The sequence below is a fragment of the Ischnura elegans genome, chromosome 8 (genome assembly GCF_921293095.1).
Source record: "Ischnura elegans chromosome 8, ioIscEleg1.1, whole genome shotgun sequence".
Classification (NCBI taxonomy): Eukaryota; Metazoa; Arthropoda; class Insecta; order Odonata; family Coenagrionidae; genus Ischnura; species Ischnura elegans.
Window position 1 is genome coordinate 64,208,066 of NC_060253.1, and position 19,346 is coordinate 64,227,411.

Sequence of the window (19,346 nt, forward strand, 5' to 3'; positions counted from 1 at the left end):
GTTACAATTTCTTAAATTAAACATTTGCGGCTGTCAATTGAATGCCATCTTTTTCCATGAAGCTCCCCAAATGCTAAGTTCCATCTGTGGCACTTTCTTGCCATTATATATATGTATTATATTACATATTATTCCTGAGGGCATGTTGACATCGGCTTATTTTGAATGCTTATCATTGTGCTACAAGTCGCATATTACTTCCATTTATTTTTTATTCATTACCAATGTCATTTCCACCTATAATATCCGTTATAGATTCGAATGTTTTGTTCTTAATCTGCTGAATTATTTGGTTTTCAACGTGGAAATTGTTTTCTCATGATCTATGCTTGGTACTTATTAGGTGCTCTTCCTGCCTGAATTTTCAGAACGTACATTCTGTGCCACACTTGGTAGTATTAGTTGATATCATAGATGGACTTATCCTGAGTTGATGACTTGAAGCATTGGTGTTCCACTAACAATCTACAGCTAAATAATACCAAAACAACATATTTATTTTTCCGTACGAAAAAGTCCCAACCAACGTATAGTACTTTACTTACTCTAAATGGACTTAGTATAAAGCACTTAGAAACCTTTAATTTTTTAGGATTCACCATAAGTGAGAATATCTCTAGGAAGGAACACATAGACAAGCTTGCCAGTAGAGTGGCAACTGGACATTTTATGATTAGAAGACTCTCTTCTGTTATCTCATACGAATACTTAAAATTATTGAATTTTGCTAAATTTCAGTTCTTGCTTACATATGGTATTATTGTCTAGGGTAATTCTCCCCAGGCTAGCAAGCTTTTCTCTCTGCAAAAACAAGCTGTAAAAGCAATCGCAGGAATTTCAATTAGAGAACATGGCAGACCATTTTTCAAATCCTTAGGTATTTTAACCCCACCCTGTTTATTTCGTCGAAATAGCTCCTTCCACTCTTATGACACGCGAGACAAAAGGGATGTTCAGCAAAAATGGGCCACATTTTACCTGTGCTCAAATTTATAATCATTTGCCTCCTTAACGTAAAATTATCTCAGAATTAGCGAAATTTAAAAGGCAATTAAATATTTTCTCCTTCACGATCTTATATAGCATTGATGAATATCTTAAATATTAGGAATGTACGTATGTTATGTGTTAGTTTTGTGTGTTCTCATGTAATTTATTATTTATGTTTCCCTCTAATTTGTAATGAGTTTGTTTTAATTGACGCTTTCCAATGTCTCTAGACCATACAGAAATAAATACTATATAATTACTATTATTATTACTTAGAGGGGGAGGCGTGAGGGCATGTGCCCCCCACACACTTAAAAAATAGACAAGATTTTTAATACAGTTATTATTACGTTCAATTTGTTCTGTGTATTACAGAGCCTCATTTAAGCTGTAAGCCCAAATCAAGAAGACAGATTGGGCGGTCATTGGTCGTTTGCTAGTCAGCACTCAAAAAAAACCATCGTCCAAGTGGGAAGGGGGCTTGAAAACTGTCGTTATTATATATGTAACTTATTAATATTTTCACATTACTGTATTTACTCGTGTAAGCCACGCCCTCATGTATCCCATGCACCCCCATTTTTGAACCGGCTCGTGAGGAAAAAAAACTTCCTAAAAGCTTTTTTGGTGCAGTCTAATATAGGAACTCGTGATTCTTGCTAAAAGGATAAATTTACGTTTCCGTGATAAATAATGTTAGAAATGTAATTCCTGCGAAGGTTTCTTAGTTTCAATGCTAAACTCTGGGGAATTAAGCGATAAAAATTTGAGGGAAAATGGAATGTGGCTTACATTAAAATTTGGAGTATTTGTGTAAGCCGCGCAACCCCATTTTTTCACTGGCAAAAAAGGTGAGCGGCTTCTACGGGTAAATACTGTAATGACTTTCTGTCTCCATGTTTCTGGATTTTCTTTGTGACGAAAGTTTCTCCGGTATTCCAACCGGCGTCTTCAGGTCGATGTCGGGATTCAATTTTTGGTGACTTATTTAAGTCGTCACAAAGAAAATCCATGCGGCGAAACCCAGAAACATGGAGACATCATCTAGACAACGCCGCGGAAAACTACGCATCAACTTCTGTAATGACTTTCATATTTAAACAATGGGAATATTTTGCTCAATATGTCGCGACGGGACGACGACTGCTGCCTACTAGGGATAAGGTTCCGAAGGGAGAGCGAATCAAATGCTCTTTGGGAGTTACTAAACTCAGATTTATTGTTCTTGATATTGAGGCTGGCTCGCACGGAGGTGGAATGCTTGGGTATAAAACTTACGTGGCGGCGAGTAGGGAGAGGCGATGCCGATGGTCGTGGACCTGGTCGTACCCGGTTCGAATCCCACACGAGTCGTCGTTCGAGATCTACTGCAAATAATTGCTCCATGTCGTTTTTAATTTCAAATATGAGAAGAACGTTAGCCTGTCAGACCCTTGTCCCCCTCCTCCGCCCCCCCCCCCCCAGAAAAAAATATTTGATCTGCCCTTGGTTGCTATTACATATTTATTTAATTTATTTTTATTTTGCAGGAGTTGTTGCAATGCGGGAGAAGAAAGGGGGTGCACTAAGCCGTGTGCAAAAGCTCAAGAAAAGACTGAGTCATAGTTTTGGTCGCTTGGGTAAGTATGTGAAAAGCTTTTAAAGTTGTATTGCAAGTGATATTGGTTTAAATTGTGGTTTAATTTTTAGATTTCTGTCGTCTAATAAAATTTTTTGGGAGGATTTGTGACAGAGAGAGCATCATATTACACAAGATCAAGATTCGTTGAGTGTTTTCAATAATGCCAATAATCGAGTTAAATTGATTTCAAGTTCACGTGATGATAAAGGACAGTAATCTTATGTGGCAATGTACAGAACACTTCCAATACAAGAGACATCTGGAGGTTATCACCAATTGAAACAGAATCAGCATCAATTTTCCAAGAGTTCTGATAACAGTCATAGTGTCAAAGTCAGTGACATGGTGATCACAAAATGTCTCTTCTGTTGCAGGTAGTTGGTAAATTTTCATGGGAGATAATAGTTATAATTTTTTTTGGCATTAAAGGAATTGAATTTGCAATTGTCCTTGTCATAAAATACATCAATATACATTTGAAAAATACACATGTTAAGGACAGTGAAAAGTTCATTGGGTATACCCGAGACCTTCAGAAATAGATGAAATATTTAATAAATACACAATGAGATAAATTATTGAATAACATCAATTGTTATATAACAGTGTCACCTCCTGTAAGAAATTCAGTTGAAGAGTTAAAAGCTTTTTGAGTATGCTAGTTACGTACATACGTATAACTGATTTAAATTTAGGCACTCTTACATTCTTAGCCTTTGGGGACTATCTATTGAAGAGATGAATTTTTGAAATATCAAAGGAATTACTTCTTTTGTAAGTCTACTGCAAGGTACATCATCCGTGTTCCTGGTATTATGTGCATGAAAATTTGACATTTTCACAAATTGGCTGAAATTTTCTTTTGCATTGCATGGACACCAATATGTAAAGGGTGTAAATGTGTAAGATGGAAAGGGTACGCAGAGTCATAATACCTAAGGTAGAGAAAAAAGGCTTGCAGTTATCCTTTGCATTTTGCACTTGCAAATGAAATTAACCTGATTGAGCGTTTTTGCATCATAAATAAACTATTTGTGGATGACAAATACTACATGCCATATTTGATGCCGTGTGCTAAAGGTCGTTACCGTATGTCCACAAATGAACTCAAAATCAAGTTAACTCAATTATTGGCTTTTAGAAGCACAGCTTATATCATTTAAACATGAAAACCTATTATGGCGCAATCAAATTATGTTTTCTATGTTGTAGTTGTTGTTTTTTTGTATGTTTGTTATACATTAAATAATCCTTTCTAATGATGGAGAATAACTATCATTTGCAAATAAAAAATATATTCCTACTGAACTTCTTCATCTCCGGTTACTACAGTGTAGATTGCTGTGGAGATGACGACAGCAACCTATGCGGTAGCAACCAGAAATGAAGAAGTTCAACACGCACTACAGCAATCTCCTTTCTCATATATTTTTACTTATTTTCGTGCTTAGGCTGTGATCTATGTAAATAGTCTAAGTTATACCTTTTCTTTCTCTAGCTATTTCCAAGGAAGAGAGTGAGGAAACCTCAGCCACCCATGTCTACAAAGTGCCATACAATGGTTATTCAGACGAGTTCCTTGATCGGCTGGAGCCGAATGGCAACATTCCTGTTGACAAAGATCTACGCTATGGAGAATGTGGCAGGGGTGAGCAAAATTTCCTTTGCATTAATTTCATTTGTTTTTGAAAGTTAGGTAGTATAGCTAATATTGAAGATTTCTTGTCTTGAAGAAATTGTCATTTCTGGTTAAATAAGATGAAGTTTAGTTTCAAGATCACTGTTCCAACCTTTTTTTCACTAACTACAAGAAACAATGATTGGTTAGGTCCTAATTTTTAGAATTTATGTCCAAAATACTTATATGTATGTGACTCTCAAAAATGACTGATTTATTCATGGAAAAACTATTATTTTTAGAGGAGAGTGCTAAAAAATTAATTACACTAGAGCTTCAATGTAACAAGCAAGGACATAGCAAAATTTTGCATTTAAAAGGTGTTAAGGGAAGATGGACAAGGGATGGCACAAGATTAGTTTCATAGGAGATGTTATAAAGGTGTTTTGGACATCATCCCCCATTAAGGGCCATTGAGATCAGTTGATTTTGGCATTATCCTAATTGCTTCAATGATATTCATTTTTACCTGCAGAATGGGTCTCTAGTCATCAGTTCCACCAGCATCAAGATGGGGGTGGCGTGGAGCGAATTGTTCAGCGGCAGCTCTCAGTTTCTAGTGATTCCAAGCTACTGGACGATGAGGTTCGGGAGGAGACAGCCAGGGTGGTGATGCGGCCTCGAAAGCCTCCGCGACCTAAGTCAGAAGCTTTCCTGCTGGACAGGGGAGGTAGTGGTGCTGAGGAAGAGGGGGAGGCCGAGGGTGATGGAGATGAGGCTGGTGCTGGTGGTGGTGCGAGGAACTGCTTAGGTGGTCATCACCACCGATACCACAGACATGGGGCTAGGAGGACCAAGAGATACTCAGCGTTCGGGGTCAGTTGATATTAAGTCAAGCCTGCTACAAAGGTTTATCATCTGCCAAGGTATTGGCAAAGGTAGCTCGTAACTATGGTTTCCATTTTAGGGGGTTTCCGTTCATTACGTTTTGGGAGGGAGGGGGTCTAGGCAATTCTCACCTAATCTAATGTGGGGAAGAGAGGGGGTCCTGGTAAGTATCACTTAATTTTTTTTCTGCAAGACATGGTCTGAAATTGCAATCTCAGTAATCGTCGATATTAGTTTTATCTAATCTTAGATATAAATAACTAAACAAATTTTTTTAAATTTAATCCAAGACCGGCACCAAGGCCAGAAAGGTGTCAACCCTCAATTGTGTTCTGCTGCATTCTTCTATTGATAAAACCAAACCAATGTGCTTGTTTTTGTACATTTGCGCATAATTTAATCGTATGGAGTATACACATGACTCTGAAGCTATTCAGCAGTGCAGCTACAAGTAAGGGAGATTGAAGAGAAAAGAAATTTTGACCAAGTATTTTTTTTGCGATGATTCCTAAAAGAAACGTGAGTACCAACTGCGTTATTACGAACCTCTGGTTTTTCGGACCCGTCAACTTTGTAATAACGAGAATCTCCTATACACCCTTGCCTCGCATAGCACAATTTCGATATAGCGCAAATTCGTTCCCTAGGGAAACATCGCATCGCAGTGTAGCCTTATCAGAAAACTTAAGTGCTCTCATGATGCAATGTGAACTTGTGCTAAGTACGCACGAAATTGCTATCATTTTACGCATATTAATAGTATTGCTTACCTCAAATCTTCTTTTTTGTTTATATATTGATCAAAATCCATTGCTGTGCATTGTTTCCTCGTCATTGGGTCCATATAGCTGGCCTACCGAAGTAATTTATCTCGTCTCCTTAACAGAATGACAATAATTAATTTAGATCATCAATTAAGCGTGGAGCTGGTGGAAATGAGTTTTTTTAATCAATACGGTATGAGACATAATTTTTGCCGTCATAGGTCATCGGGCAATTGACTTGCTGCTAGAGGGTCTACGCTAAAGCCTTCAAGGTCATCAGTATTCACGGGGGAGAAATGGTGCGGTGGCCGAGTTGCGTATGAAAAGCATCAACACATAAAAGGGTCCGCTATAGAGTCTTAAACACAATGGCTTCATTCCCTCCCAACAGTCTTAGGCCCTCTGCGTCTCAGGAATACTGTGCAGCCGTAGAAGGTGATTTCAATTGAGCCTTACAGAGTAAAAACCAATAAAAAAATAGGAATGCGGGTAGAAAAATCAAGAAGTTATCAAGAAAAACCATAAACCAAGAAGAGAAATTGAAAGCGGTCAATCGCTTTGAAAATGGAGAGCGTCAAAGCGATTTGCACGGAAGTTTAAACTCACGATGCCTTTTCTGAATAAAGAGATAGTTAAAACATCACTAACCTCAGCCGTATCAACTTCAACCAAGCGGTCAAGACATACGGAAAGTTCATTGTGAATCTGCACAAAAAGATGGTGGTAATCGCTCTGAGACAATTATTGAAAGCTCTGGTTGGTTCCAGAATTTTAAACGGCAAGCAGGTATTTTCAGTACGGCAATATCAAGTGAATCTGCAAGTGTTGATAGTGCAGTCACCGCAACATTTTCTGCTAAACTCCAAGCTGTGATTGAAGGTGGCTCCTTTCCCCCCCAACTAGTTTTTAGTGTTGACGAGATGATATTGTTTTGGAAAAGAATGCAATCTCATTCATTCATTTTCAGGGAAGGAAAACCTGGGTCAGGTTTCAAGGCATTTAAAGACTGTTTCACGTAGCTGCTATTGCCTCGGAGGACTTCAAATTAAAATGATTTATCATTCATAAACTCCGCTAGCTATGAAATGGCATTCAAAGTAGCATTTGCCTGTCATTTTGATGAGCGACGAAAGGGCCTGGGTGACACAATAATTGTTTTTAGACTGGTTTGAAAAATCGTCAACTGCCGGCAGTGCATTACGAACCCCTGAGATAGCAGCCCACCCGCACAGCAGGAGGGAATTTCAAAAGCATGTACGAATTTTTTTTAACGTGAATAAAAGTCTTTAAATATGTGCCTACTATCTTTAAAGATGTTTTAAACTATAAAAATGTATATAATTATGGTTTTCTAAGGCTATTTATGAGAATATATGTATATGGTTTGGAGGAAATTCGATACCCAACACCTATGCTACCAGGAACGCATCCCTATCTACCCAATGTTCAAACACCCTTGTATAACGCAAATTCGTACAGCGCAAAGACTCGAAGGAATGCATCCCTTGCGCTACATGAGGCATGGGTGTAGTTAACATCACTACTGCTTTGAAGTATATCAGTTTTTGGTGAGAAATCTGCCTTACTGTGGTGTGGAGTCAATTAGCCCTGTGATTTGCTGATCAGTGTGGCACTTGACCTCAGCAAGCTCTTGACACTGCCCCTGATTGATGACAGACAACTTAGCTAGGAGACTGAGTCTTCTCCCAGCACAAAGCTATGGTAGCATCAATGTTGCAGATCTTTTTTAAAGACGTCGTGCTCACAAGCGAGGTAGTCATTCAATTGAGTTGTGCCTAGCAAATCAATCAGTGATTTAAGTATACCAGGACTAGCCACTGTGATAACTTTATGGGAGTTACCCGCTATGCACAAATTGTGCAAAAATCCACTGAGAAAATAATCATTCGCCTTGACCAGGATTCGAACCTGGATCTCCCAATTTGAGGTTGAATGCTTTAGCCCGTTAACCTACCAAGGCATCATTCTTCCCTGTGGAAATTTGAGGACTATACCGGAATGATGCCTCAGTAGCTGAACTGGCTAAAGTGCTCGACCAGAAATCGGTGGATCCAGGTTCCAATCCCGGTCAAGGCAAATAATTTTTTTTTTCTCTGTGGATTTTCAATCAGTGCAATTAGATGTATGGTATTTGGTACTTACCAATTTAGTGGCGGGCAAAGAACACATCGTATACCTGTTTTCACAGTTATTATTTTTGCCATCACTGGTATAATGGGTGTCCATGATTACTTTCAAGTTAACTAGTTGTTCAAGCTTCTGAAGAGATATACTGAAAATATTGGGCACCTACTGTGGCAGTGACTTCTTGCCCTTGCCATATCAATAATTTTTACATGTTAATCATGTTTTTTTGAGGGCTTGTTACCATTTACTCCTTATAATGCAATTCTTACTGTGAGGGACTTTTTTTTTTCAACCTCTGATAGCTCATCAAAAACACCATACAAGCGACAGGCGGGTACTGCATACATAGGGCAACTGCGCATCCTCTACACCACACGTTCAAGTAATTTCTGGTCTTAAGTTTTTAGTTTAAGGTTAATAGCAATCTCATTAATTACACTGTCTCAATGGATTCTACTGCCAAGTGTGCACTGCGGAGCGAAAGCCAGAAAACTCGTTGAATGGCTTCAGCATTGACATGTCTTGACCTTCATGCTGATTAAAGAGAACTTTATAATGCACTGTGGTTAGATTGTGAAACGTTACACCCATTCTCATTCAAAACAAAAGAGGAGACATGCTGGCTTCAGGAAGTGTTCTGATCCATGACAATGCCCGTCATCTCAGCGCTGATGCAGCCCAACTGCTCCTTGAGCAATTTCAATGGGACATTTTCGATCGTCCGCCGTGCAATGTCGACATAGTGCCGTGTGACTTCCATCTTTACACTGAAGTGAAGAAGTGGCTAGGAAGGAAGGGGTTTTCAAACAGGCTTTGAGCTTCAGAACTAAGGCAAAATTCATTGGAGGTCACTGGCGGCAACATCTTCTGAAGAGGGTATGGTAAAACTTGTCCACAGGCACGACCAATACCTCAATTGACGGGGCGATTATGTCGAAAGGATACCATAAGTGTGCTCAACATTTAGCAATGATATAATTTTTAATCATTCAGTTCGTCTTCTGTTCATGACCCATCGAAGGTTGAAAAAAAAAGTCCCATGTACATTCCATACTCACTAAAACGATCTTTGACTTAAGTTACTTGGCAGTGTCATAGACCCTAGCACATTGTGTAAATATATTAAATTGGTGCCGTTGCAATTGAAAAATGCGATTTGAAATGCATGCTCGCGCGTAAGTCAGATTGAGCAAGTATATCCCCCGTTTAAAACAGGTTCACTCGTGTGATTCGCTTTTTACTGCATGAAGAAAAAATTTTACAACACCACTTGTATTGAAATTACCTGTTTTTCTTAATACTTAAACCCGAAAGGGTAGCCTGTGTTATGTTTTGGTTTATATATTCCCTAAAATTAATTACATTTGTAAGTGATAGATGATATGTCAAATTGTCATTATTATTCTTGTAGGGTGACTCACCATTTGGAAAATCTGAATCCTATGTGAAGCTGGAACAACTTGGAGAAGGATCCTATGCAACAGTGTACAAAGGATATAGCAAGTAAGTTTCTAGAATACTTGATATGTTCAGGTTTATCTTTGGCAGTAAAAATTGAGTGTCATTTCTATTTCTTAAAATTTAAACTAAGATATGATAGTCCCGTGTAAAATTTAATATTCATTATAACTACCGTATTTCTCCGAATATAGTCCCCCTCTGAATATAGTCCCCCCCCCTAATTTTGAGGCTTCAGTTTCGGGAAAAGTTATAAAAATGCGTTTGAATATTGTCCCCCCCTTTACTTTTACCATGGGCATTTTTGGAAAAAAAAAGGGGGGACTATATTCAGACTTATACGGTATGTAGCTAGGTATTCACAAGAAAAGGACAAAGCAAGTGCTGATAAGCAGCCATTTTATTTATGCATAATTGCACTATTTTAAATATGACCTTGAATTACAAGTCATTGAATCTATACACTTATAAACGTTTTCTTAACATCAACTGACATTAGTCGGTTTATTAAAGCACTTCAGAATTTTCATTTAAAACCAGTAATATTCTGAATCTCTTAGTGCTCAACCTGCTACTTTTCGATCACACACTAAAACTGAAAAACTAAACATTTCCTGAATATCCTGATCCTGGTTATTTCAATTGTGAATGTATCCTTATCTTGATCCTCTTTAAGTTCAATATTTATTTGTATGAATGTTGTTTTTTGTACGTTCTTCATAAATTTATATACTCATCAATTTCTTTAATGCACTTATGAGTGATCTTAGATTAAAAAATTTGCCTGATGAACATTTTTTAAAGTAAATTTACCTAAATCCTTTGAAATTCACTTTTATCCTACCTCGACTGAGCTAGTAAAATCATTTTTTCATATATTTATTATAATCTCAGTTTTGAATGTCTGTTTTGGCTGATTTTGTACTTCTTCCCTTACATTTTAGTTTGACAAAACAAGTTGTGGCCCTAAAAGAAATTAGGCTTCAAGAAGAGGAAGGGGCCCCCTTCACTGCAATTCGAGAGGCTTCTCTTCTGAAAGAACTCAAACATGCAAACATTGTGACTCTTCATGACATCATTCATACAAGAGAAACTCTAACCTTCGTTTTTGAGTTTGTGGTAAGTTTAAATATGTTTAAAATATTTATAAGCTGTTTTATGTCTTCTGAGGCCAGTATGAAATTTAAATGCGGTTATCTAGCCAGGCAAATCCTTGTGATTTGTAGCTAAGCATATTTTTTAGATTGCAAAGCATGAACATCAAACTTCGCAACAACTTCTCTGTTGATACTGTCGGGACGATGACTAAGTTCATAATTTTTAAGATTGAAAATGTCGTGATATCATTTATTTTACCAAATGTTAAAATACCCCTTTCATCAGGTCCATGACTTTATTTGGTAGTATGGAAAACTTTGTTATAAAGTTGTTCATGTAAACAAGAGCCTACTGTAGTTGTGTTAGGGTTTCTCAATCATTCTCTCAAGATTTCATGTTCGTATGAAATAGGCTTTCAGCATTTTTGTATTATATTTATCATTATGGCATTGATATGACCAGAGGCAGGAAGGGACTAAGATGTTCCATTCTAATTTAGGTAGCATTCTTAGGGGAAAAGATGGAGAATAAAATTTTTATCTACTCCATAATTTGCTTGAAATAAAGACCGCATTGTTATTATTATATCCAAATCCTCCCTAAAATGTCACCTGAACAATTCACCTCTGTCTAACCCATAATCCAATGGAATCATTGATGGATTATTCTCATTACAGAATAATATTCCCATTACGTTGTAACAAAAGTTGTAAGTACAGTAAAACTTCGATTTTACGCACTTTGATTTTACATCAAGTCTCGTTTTTACGCAGCGACACTCAAGTCCGGCCGGCAAGCATAGGGAATTCCAATGGTGAAACTTCGATTTTACATCTTTTCTTGATTTTACGCAGTTTTTTCGATTTTGCGCAGCATAACCCCAGCCCCAATGAGGCCGCTAATCTTGATTTTACGCAGTTGTCTTTCGACACGTTTTGAAAATCCCGACTGGAGCAATATGAAGTTAGGTTATTTATTCGTCTAAATGAGTTACAAAAATGAATACAAGAACGGTTGAAATGACGTCGCGCTGTTGATCGTGAAACTAAAAACATCGCGAATCTAATTATTGCTTCCCCCTACGACCTCTCAGTAATATTTCAGGCTCCTTTACGAACGCGAATATCGCTCTTAGTTAAAATTTGCCGTAGAAGGATATCGAAACCTAAAATATACGGCAATCCGTGTATGCGTGATTAAGACAAATGATCGCCGGAGATATTAACATTATCAGCTTTCGTTTATTATTCGACTTCTGATAAAATCTGATTTTCCGAATATCCCGGGTCCTATGTGCTCCGTATTATTCTTGGTATGCTATTTGGAAGGAGGATACTGATAGCTGGGGTCATTAGTGCCATGAAGTAAGGGCTGGGGGGATAGGGACCCTATATTGGCATTAGCCAGGTTGTAATGATAGGCCTTAAAGGGCTTAACGTCCCATCTGCTGGACAGAGTGGTGCACTGGAAGTGTCCTCCACATTACTCTCAAGTAGGGATAGGGCCATCTCTGATAACAATTTCTCCATGTTTCCGGTGCAACCGCGTAGGTTTGTTGGTGATGACAACAGTTTCGCTGGCACTGCTGCCAGCGTCTTCAGGTCGAAGATGAAGATGCCATCTCTGATAAGTTTCTGCTACTGCCAGGACTTGAACCTAGGCCCACAGGGTGTAAAGCCTTTGTGATGTATTAGCAAAATTTTGCTTCCTGTTAATGGGGTTAATTTGGATGACTATCCTCAGATATCTCATTTCTTCAATCTCCAATCTTTGTTTGTCTGCAGGTGGTTAAACGGATTTCCTGAAAACTGCTTTTAATGAGAATATTTTCGAAAATTAGCTTCTCTGCGAGCATTTAGTATCACCATTGCAACATTTCTCCTGGGTAACAGAAGTAATCTTAGCACCAGAAATGCTAGCAATTCTACCATGTTATTCAACCATGGGAAACATTGTTCAGGAATGCAACGTTGTTTTTCTCAAGGTAACACGTCATCTGTGGTGTTGCTTGTGAGTAAATAAGATTATTTGGCTTCATTTTCTTGCCCCCAAATGAGTAATTGAATCCAGGAAACATATATCTGATACGACTGAAAAGGATTTCATGCTCTTTTACCGTAAAGGCACACATATGAGACTTTTTCTGGATCCGGTTCTGGTTCAAATCAGAACTATACAAGTGTATGACTAAGCGTTCTAAAAATAATGAGCAAGTGTTATCCTGAAAACTATACTTCTCCTCAATACCAACTCTTGATTTTACACACTTTGATTTTACACAGTGCCCATATTTCGGTCCCTCCAACTGCGTAAAATCAAAGTTTTACTGTACATACGTAGGAGTGACATTACGTTTGGATTTGCAATGGGGATCACATATCGAAAGAACTGCAACCAAAGCTTTCAGGGCATTACATTTTTTGATGCGTACCCTTGGAGAAAGCTGCAAAAAAACAAGGAATTCGCATATAAAACGTTTGTTATGCCTATTATAGAATACGGTTTGGGATCCTTATCTGAATGGGGAGATCAAGCAACTGATAAAAGTTCTCCGATTAGCAGCTAGATTTGTATTAGGAAATTTCAGAAGGAAGGCAAGCATCATGGAGATGTTAAAAGCACTGAGCTGGAAATCTTCGGAGTCAAGGAGGAAGAAAGCATGCTTGAAGTGTATATTAAAAGCTTACATTGGTGATCCAGCGTGGAGGGACCTAACCAAGTGGTTAAAAGGATCAAGTTATCTGGCGAGGAAGGATCATAATTATGAGATTAAGCCTCTGAGGCAGCTGTCAAATAGACTAAAATTTTCCATCCTTCATGGGGGGATAGAGAATTTGAATGGTTTACCGGAGGAAATTTTTGAGCCCTTCCCAACTAATGCTAAGATATTTGTGAGTAGGTGAAATAAAATTGAATTCTGAGGGTTTTCCAAACCTTTATTTTTTGTATTTGGTGTTTCATGTTTTTTTCTTTGGTCTTCTTATATTCTTGTGTATTCTTGTGTTATGTAGTGTGTAATAATGGATTTAGAGGGCTATTTCAAAAAACATTTTTTTGTACTTAGTATATTATGTTTTGTATTTTTGTTTTTATATATTTTTGTGTGTGATGAAACCTATTGAACAAGCTGGTACTTCGTATTTTTATATTTTTGTCTTTATATATTTTCTGATTTTATGTTACTACCCAACTTGATAGTCGACTTGTAACAATTTTTGCCATAATAATAATTAAATTATGGTTTCGCTAGTAGTGGGCCCTATCGTCCAAATGGTGGTGCGGGCTAACCCTATCCATATATCATATCCTCCCTTCCATCCCTATCCTCATCCCGGAGGTGTCGGCAGGTTCCGGATCAGTAGGCAGAGCTTCCTTCCATTTTCCTTCCCCTCCCTGGGTGATTGGCCAGATCAGTTCTGGCACTAGGTCCCAGTCTCGGTATGCTGTAACCATGAACAGGGGCGCAGCTAGGAATTCAGGCTAGGGGGGGTTTCAGGCGCAACTGATACTGGGGTGCTTTGGGTATTGCATACCCGCCAGGGTTAGCTGGAGGTGTGGAGGCCTTCCGCCGGAAAAAAAATTAAGATAAATGGTTCAAAATGGTAATTTTTACGGCCTTCTGAGGGATATTATATTAATCCTCACACTATTCTATAAGCAATATTAATCCAATTGAGTAAAATATATTTAACTTAAAAATTTCTGTGTGCTCTAGGGGGGGTTTTATCCCCCAAAACCCCCCCTCGCTGTGCCACTGACCTTGAATGGGCCCTCCCTGGATCCTCATCCGCTTTCTAACCCCTAGCCCCCTTCTCATGAGCAAACATTTTGTTTTCTGTTTGTTTTTCATTTATTATGTTATCTTTAAGTTGTTATTAATTTATTGAGAGCAGCCAATGTAAAAGCCTATGTGGAATTGTTGGTGGTTAAATAAACTATTTTTTTGCATTTCTTTTCAGCATACGGATCTTTCACAGTATATGGAAAAGCATGGAGGCGGAGGAGGTGGTGGGGGTGGCTTGGACCACGCAAATGTCCGCCTCTTCTTATTCCAGCTTCTGAGGGGTTTGGCCTACTGTCACAGAAGAAGGGTCTTGCACAGAGATGTCAAGCCTCAGAATCTTCTAATTAGTGAAATTGGGGAACTGAAGTTAGCAGATTTTGGTATGTAATATCTTGGTTGGCTAATTGACCCACCCTTAGTTATAATGGTGATAATTACAGTGGAGGCCTTGTGGTGTCCAGTGGTCAAAGGGTTCAAATCCTGTATGTTGCCTTTAGATACTCCCAAACTATGATCCTCAAGTGTAAGGTGGTCCTGGGGCCTCATACCTTAAGTACATGAAATTTGTTTTCCTTTGGCTTATCCTGACATGGCTTTCTTCAGATGTGTCTCATAAGCACTTAAATGAATTCCTGATCCGAATAAATCAACAGTTGCACTTTTTAAAGAGTATTTTGATGGTATTTTGTATGAAAAATCACATAAAATTGACGTCTGTCCTTTTGCAATATTTTGTGAAGAAGTTAAGTAATATTAATTCCCTTACATTTGTGTGACAATGTCATGATGCCACAAAATTCCGAGAAATCTCTTAGTTTTAGGCCTAAAATCAAGAAGATAGCAGAGTTTTGGCCGTATGTTTAACAAAATGCATTGTATAAATGGCAATTACTTTGTTATAACAAAAACTTTCAATATATATAATTTAATACAGCCCAAAACCTGTATAAGTTTAAAAAACTTAGTCAAAATAAAGGCCAAGTATCATATCAATTGATGATGCCATTTTTCAGAATTTAATTATCAGTAACATTTTTCAAAAAAGTTCAAAAATGCCCTTTCATTGAAAGTTTTTTAATTTTATTCCTTAGCTGAACCCTATTTTTTTTCATTAGCTAAAATCTTTGTCTACAGCTTGTAAATGCTGGGTAATCGTGCAGAGGCATTCAGTCAATCGTTTTTTGTCATGAAAAATATTTGTTCGGAAGGCAAAAAATTAAATGGAAAATGCTTGTTGAAATGATCATCGGGAAACATTGAAAGTTTTTGCTATAACAAAGTAATTGCCATTTATACAACACATTTGTTAAAAATAAGGCCAAAATTATGTTATCTTCTTGATTTTAGGCCTAAAACTAAGAGATTTCTCGATATTTTGTGGCATGGCATCTTGACATTGCCACAAAATGTAAGGGAATTAATATTACTTTACTTCTTCACACAATATTGCAAGACTCAAAAATATTATGTCTACTACTATGGGAATCTCAAACCATCTCCAGACAAGCTGAAGATTCGATTTTTTGAGCATATTAATCTCAAAAATGAGTGGAAGTTGGGCAGTAATTTTTTTCTCGCTCTAATCTCTAAAATTTGATATTCGAACAGCCTTAGTCACGTATGATTGGTTTAGAGTAGTCCCTCAAGTTGCAGGTTATGTTGTTAGCAATATAAATATTTTTCCTGATGCAGTTTTACTAGGATCATTGTGAAATGTATACAATGCCAAAACTAGTGCAAAACTTATACAGCAAAGGCTAATAAAGAATAAAAAAACATATGAAGTTGGTCATACTTATGTGGATACTGGAAATATCATAGGCATTTAGCATAGATATAGAGTTTGCTCTTTAAATTAATTTAAATTTAACACATGTCTGTTTACAGGGTTAGCCCGAGCTAAGTCAGTTCCAAGTCACACATACTCGCATGAGGTTGTGACATTATGGTATCGACCTCCTGATGTACTCCTCGGATCCACAGAGTATTCTACGTCATTAGACATGTGGGGTGTTGGATGCATTTTTGTTGAAATGGTCACTGGAGTGCCCACATTTCCTGGAGTTCGTAATACGTATGATCAGTTAGACAAAATTTTCAAGGTAAGCCCTTTAACATCCTCTTTAGCCCTCTCTATTTGATTGAATCCAATATTATATCTAACTCTTGATTTCAATTACAGATCCTTGGAACGCCTACAGAAGAAACATGGAGAGGAGTGAGCAGGTTACCTGGCTACAAGCCTCACAAATTATGTTTCTACAAGTGTCAAAAACTGGGGATGTCATTCCCGAGGCTTTATGACGTAGCAGATGGAGAAAGCTTAGCTTCAGTCCTCCTTCAGGTATAGAATTCAAGTAACATTAGCTAAATTAAATTGCTGCCACAGTCATTTGTCAATTTTCCTTACTAATTTCTTCATTTTCCTTACTAATGAATATAAGGCAAGGCGTGGGTAATTGAAAGATGTAGATAATCAATAAAATAGTACATGTAGTCGAGACATAAATGATGTTATTAGTAAAATGGAAAATATTTCACATGAAAGCCGATAAAGTGTTAACCAAAGGCCAGAAATAAAAAAATCAAGTATTTCTCTACATGAATAGTATATTATGTGAACAAGAATAATTTTTTTCTGAAATTGGAGTAAATTTTTGTCTTCATTCAACAGAATCTGTGGTAGTCTTTCCCAAAAAAGCTCTTTCATTGCTGTAAAGTCAGGAGACAACTACAGTAGAACCTCGGTTATGCGACCCTTAGTTATACGATGACCTCACATATACACCGATTTTTTTTTGTCCGGTGAATAACCCCACATGAACCCATGTATTTCCAACCTCAGTTATGAAACTTTTCACTTATACGACTACTTCGGTTGGAAAATGTATTTTTCCAGTCCAATGAGGTAAAATACCTCACTTATTCGACTTGTCAGAGAACTGCTCTACAAGAAGATCATGGTATGAACGCCGATTTTAGTCACAGGGGCGGGAGTAGAATGTGCTCATTACATATACATATATGTTAATAAAGACTAAACATAATAAATAAGCTTTAACAATGAGCGATGCTGTTTATTAGATATTAGTTTAAACTACAATAGATGATCGTCAATCCGGAATTATGAACTATGGAATATCTATCTAAAACGGAAGATTTTCTAGAATTTTTCCATTTTCTAGAAGTTTTCCATCGCCCCTGCGAAATAATGCCCAAATGAGCTGTTAGAAAATCCTCGCATACCAAAATGTTGGCTTCCAAGGTCATCCAATAAAGATTACTGTATTTGCAGTATGGACGTAGGTTGATGGTGATACAACGCGATGGAAAAAACATCGCAAAGGTGAAATTAATTGGTAGTCATTTCCAGCAGCAACCTATGAAGGTTTAGTAAAGCTCGTCCACTGGCACGACCAATTCCTCAATGGGCGAGGCCATTATGTCAATAGGACACCACAAGTGTGCTCAATATTTAGCTATGAAATAATTTTTAATCACTGTAGGCTGCATTTTCCGGGTTTCACCGCGTCGTGGTTGCGTTGGTGACAACAGTTTCTCCTGTATTCCAGCAGGCGTCTTCAGGTCGAAGTAATTATGCCGTGTTTTGGCCGCCGTTATATAGGCAGCCCAGTGGTGTAGGTTCGCCCTGATTGGTCGCCTTGCGGCCAATAGCGTAGGGGTATGGGGCGAAGAGTCTCTTCCATGTGCTGTGGAGTTAGCTATCCTCTCGATTGAAATTATGAGGATGTTTGGATATTTCAATCGCCTCTCGGATGATCCTCGGAAAATATCGGGATTCTCTGGCGATAACTTTTGTGTCTTCCCAGTTGATGTCGTGTCCAGGTTCACTGAGAGTGCCTTCGCACCAATTTTTAATCAATCGCTTTGCCTTCTATTCATGACTCATCGGAGGTTGAAAGAAACAAAAACTGCTCTCGTACCTCTATTATAATTCATATTTCTACAGATAATTATGAAGAAGGGCTGTGATTTGCAAGCAATGAAGTATTATTTTTATACAATCGTGTTCGTTTTAATGCAAGGAATTATAAGTTGCATTAATATTCTGTTTGAAACTAAAAATCATTCCATGACAGGCTACTTTATGATATTTACTAGCTTTCATTCTGTCTTATAAAAAATTTTAATTTTAATTCTCCCCTTTGCAGCTAAATCCTAATGACAGGATTGGTGCTGAAGAATGATATTTACTAGCTTTCATTCTGTCTTATGAAAAATTTTAATTTTAATTCTCCCCTTTGCAGCTAAATCCTAATGACAGGATTGGCGCTGATGCAGCTCTTAGGCATCGCTATTTCTCCTGCCTTCCAAAGAAGCTGTATGAACTGCCTGATGGTAAGTTGCTGTCAGTATAGTAGATGGTATTCATGCTAAGGAAGGACAAAACATGCAAGCTGAAATGTTTTGCAACATTTCTCATATGTTTCCACTGCCTACTCAGGTTCAATTGATATTATATTTTATTACACAATAAAAAGTTATGGTACTTTTTCGCACAATTTATTTAGCACGACCTGTTTCGTCGCAGAGGTGATATCTTCAGGTACAGAAATCGTTATTTTTATTTTGTTGTTTATTCGTTGCTATTACGCCTTGGTAGGAGAGGGTTGCGATGGGGTTGCAGCGTTATTCAACTTAGGGGAATTTCCAAGAGGGGGGAATAGTTGACAAATATATTTTCATTTGCTAAAATTCCATTCCTGATGTGTTTCCCAATCTCCAACTCCTCCAAGCAGTCCATCCTTCTTCCCTTTTCCTCAAGAAATTCTCCACCTTGCAAAAAACTTGCAGAATAAGTTGTCAAATCACGGCTGTAGCTTCTTCAGCATAAACTACAGGTGCTTAATACTGGATGCAAACGAGAAATAAAAACATCTTTTTCTTCATGCTCAATACCATTTCCCATTTTGTTGATAGCATTCGCTACCAGACATTGCAATATCTATCAATACC

The 19,346-nt window shown here is 37.7% G+C and overlaps 1 protein-coding gene across 2 annotated transcripts in view; it reads left to right on the forward strand.

Moving 5' to 3' along the window:
* LOC124163321 (cyclin-dependent kinase 14) overlaps window positions 1-19,346 on the forward strand; it is a 32,472-nt gene that overhangs the window by 8,446 nt on the left and 4,680 nt on the right. For both annotated transcript variants that reach the window (XM_046540137.1, XM_046540138.1), the window contains exons 2-10: window positions 2,520-2,609; window positions 4,110-4,259; window positions 4,765-5,105; window positions 9,441-9,532; window positions 10,432-10,606; window positions 14,545-14,749; window positions 16,257-16,471; window positions 16,552-16,713; window positions 18,638-18,728. In XM_046540137.1, the coding sequence (XP_046396093.1) occupies window positions 2,520-2,609; window positions 4,110-4,259; window positions 4,765-5,105; window positions 9,441-9,532; window positions 10,432-10,606; window positions 14,545-14,749; window positions 16,257-16,471; window positions 16,552-16,713; window positions 18,638-18,728 (1,521 nt within the window). The remainder of the gene's footprint in view (window positions 1-2,519; window positions 2,610-4,109; window positions 4,260-4,764; window positions 5,106-9,440; window positions 9,533-10,431; window positions 10,607-14,544; window positions 14,750-16,256; window positions 16,472-16,551; window positions 16,714-18,637; window positions 18,729-19,346) is intronic.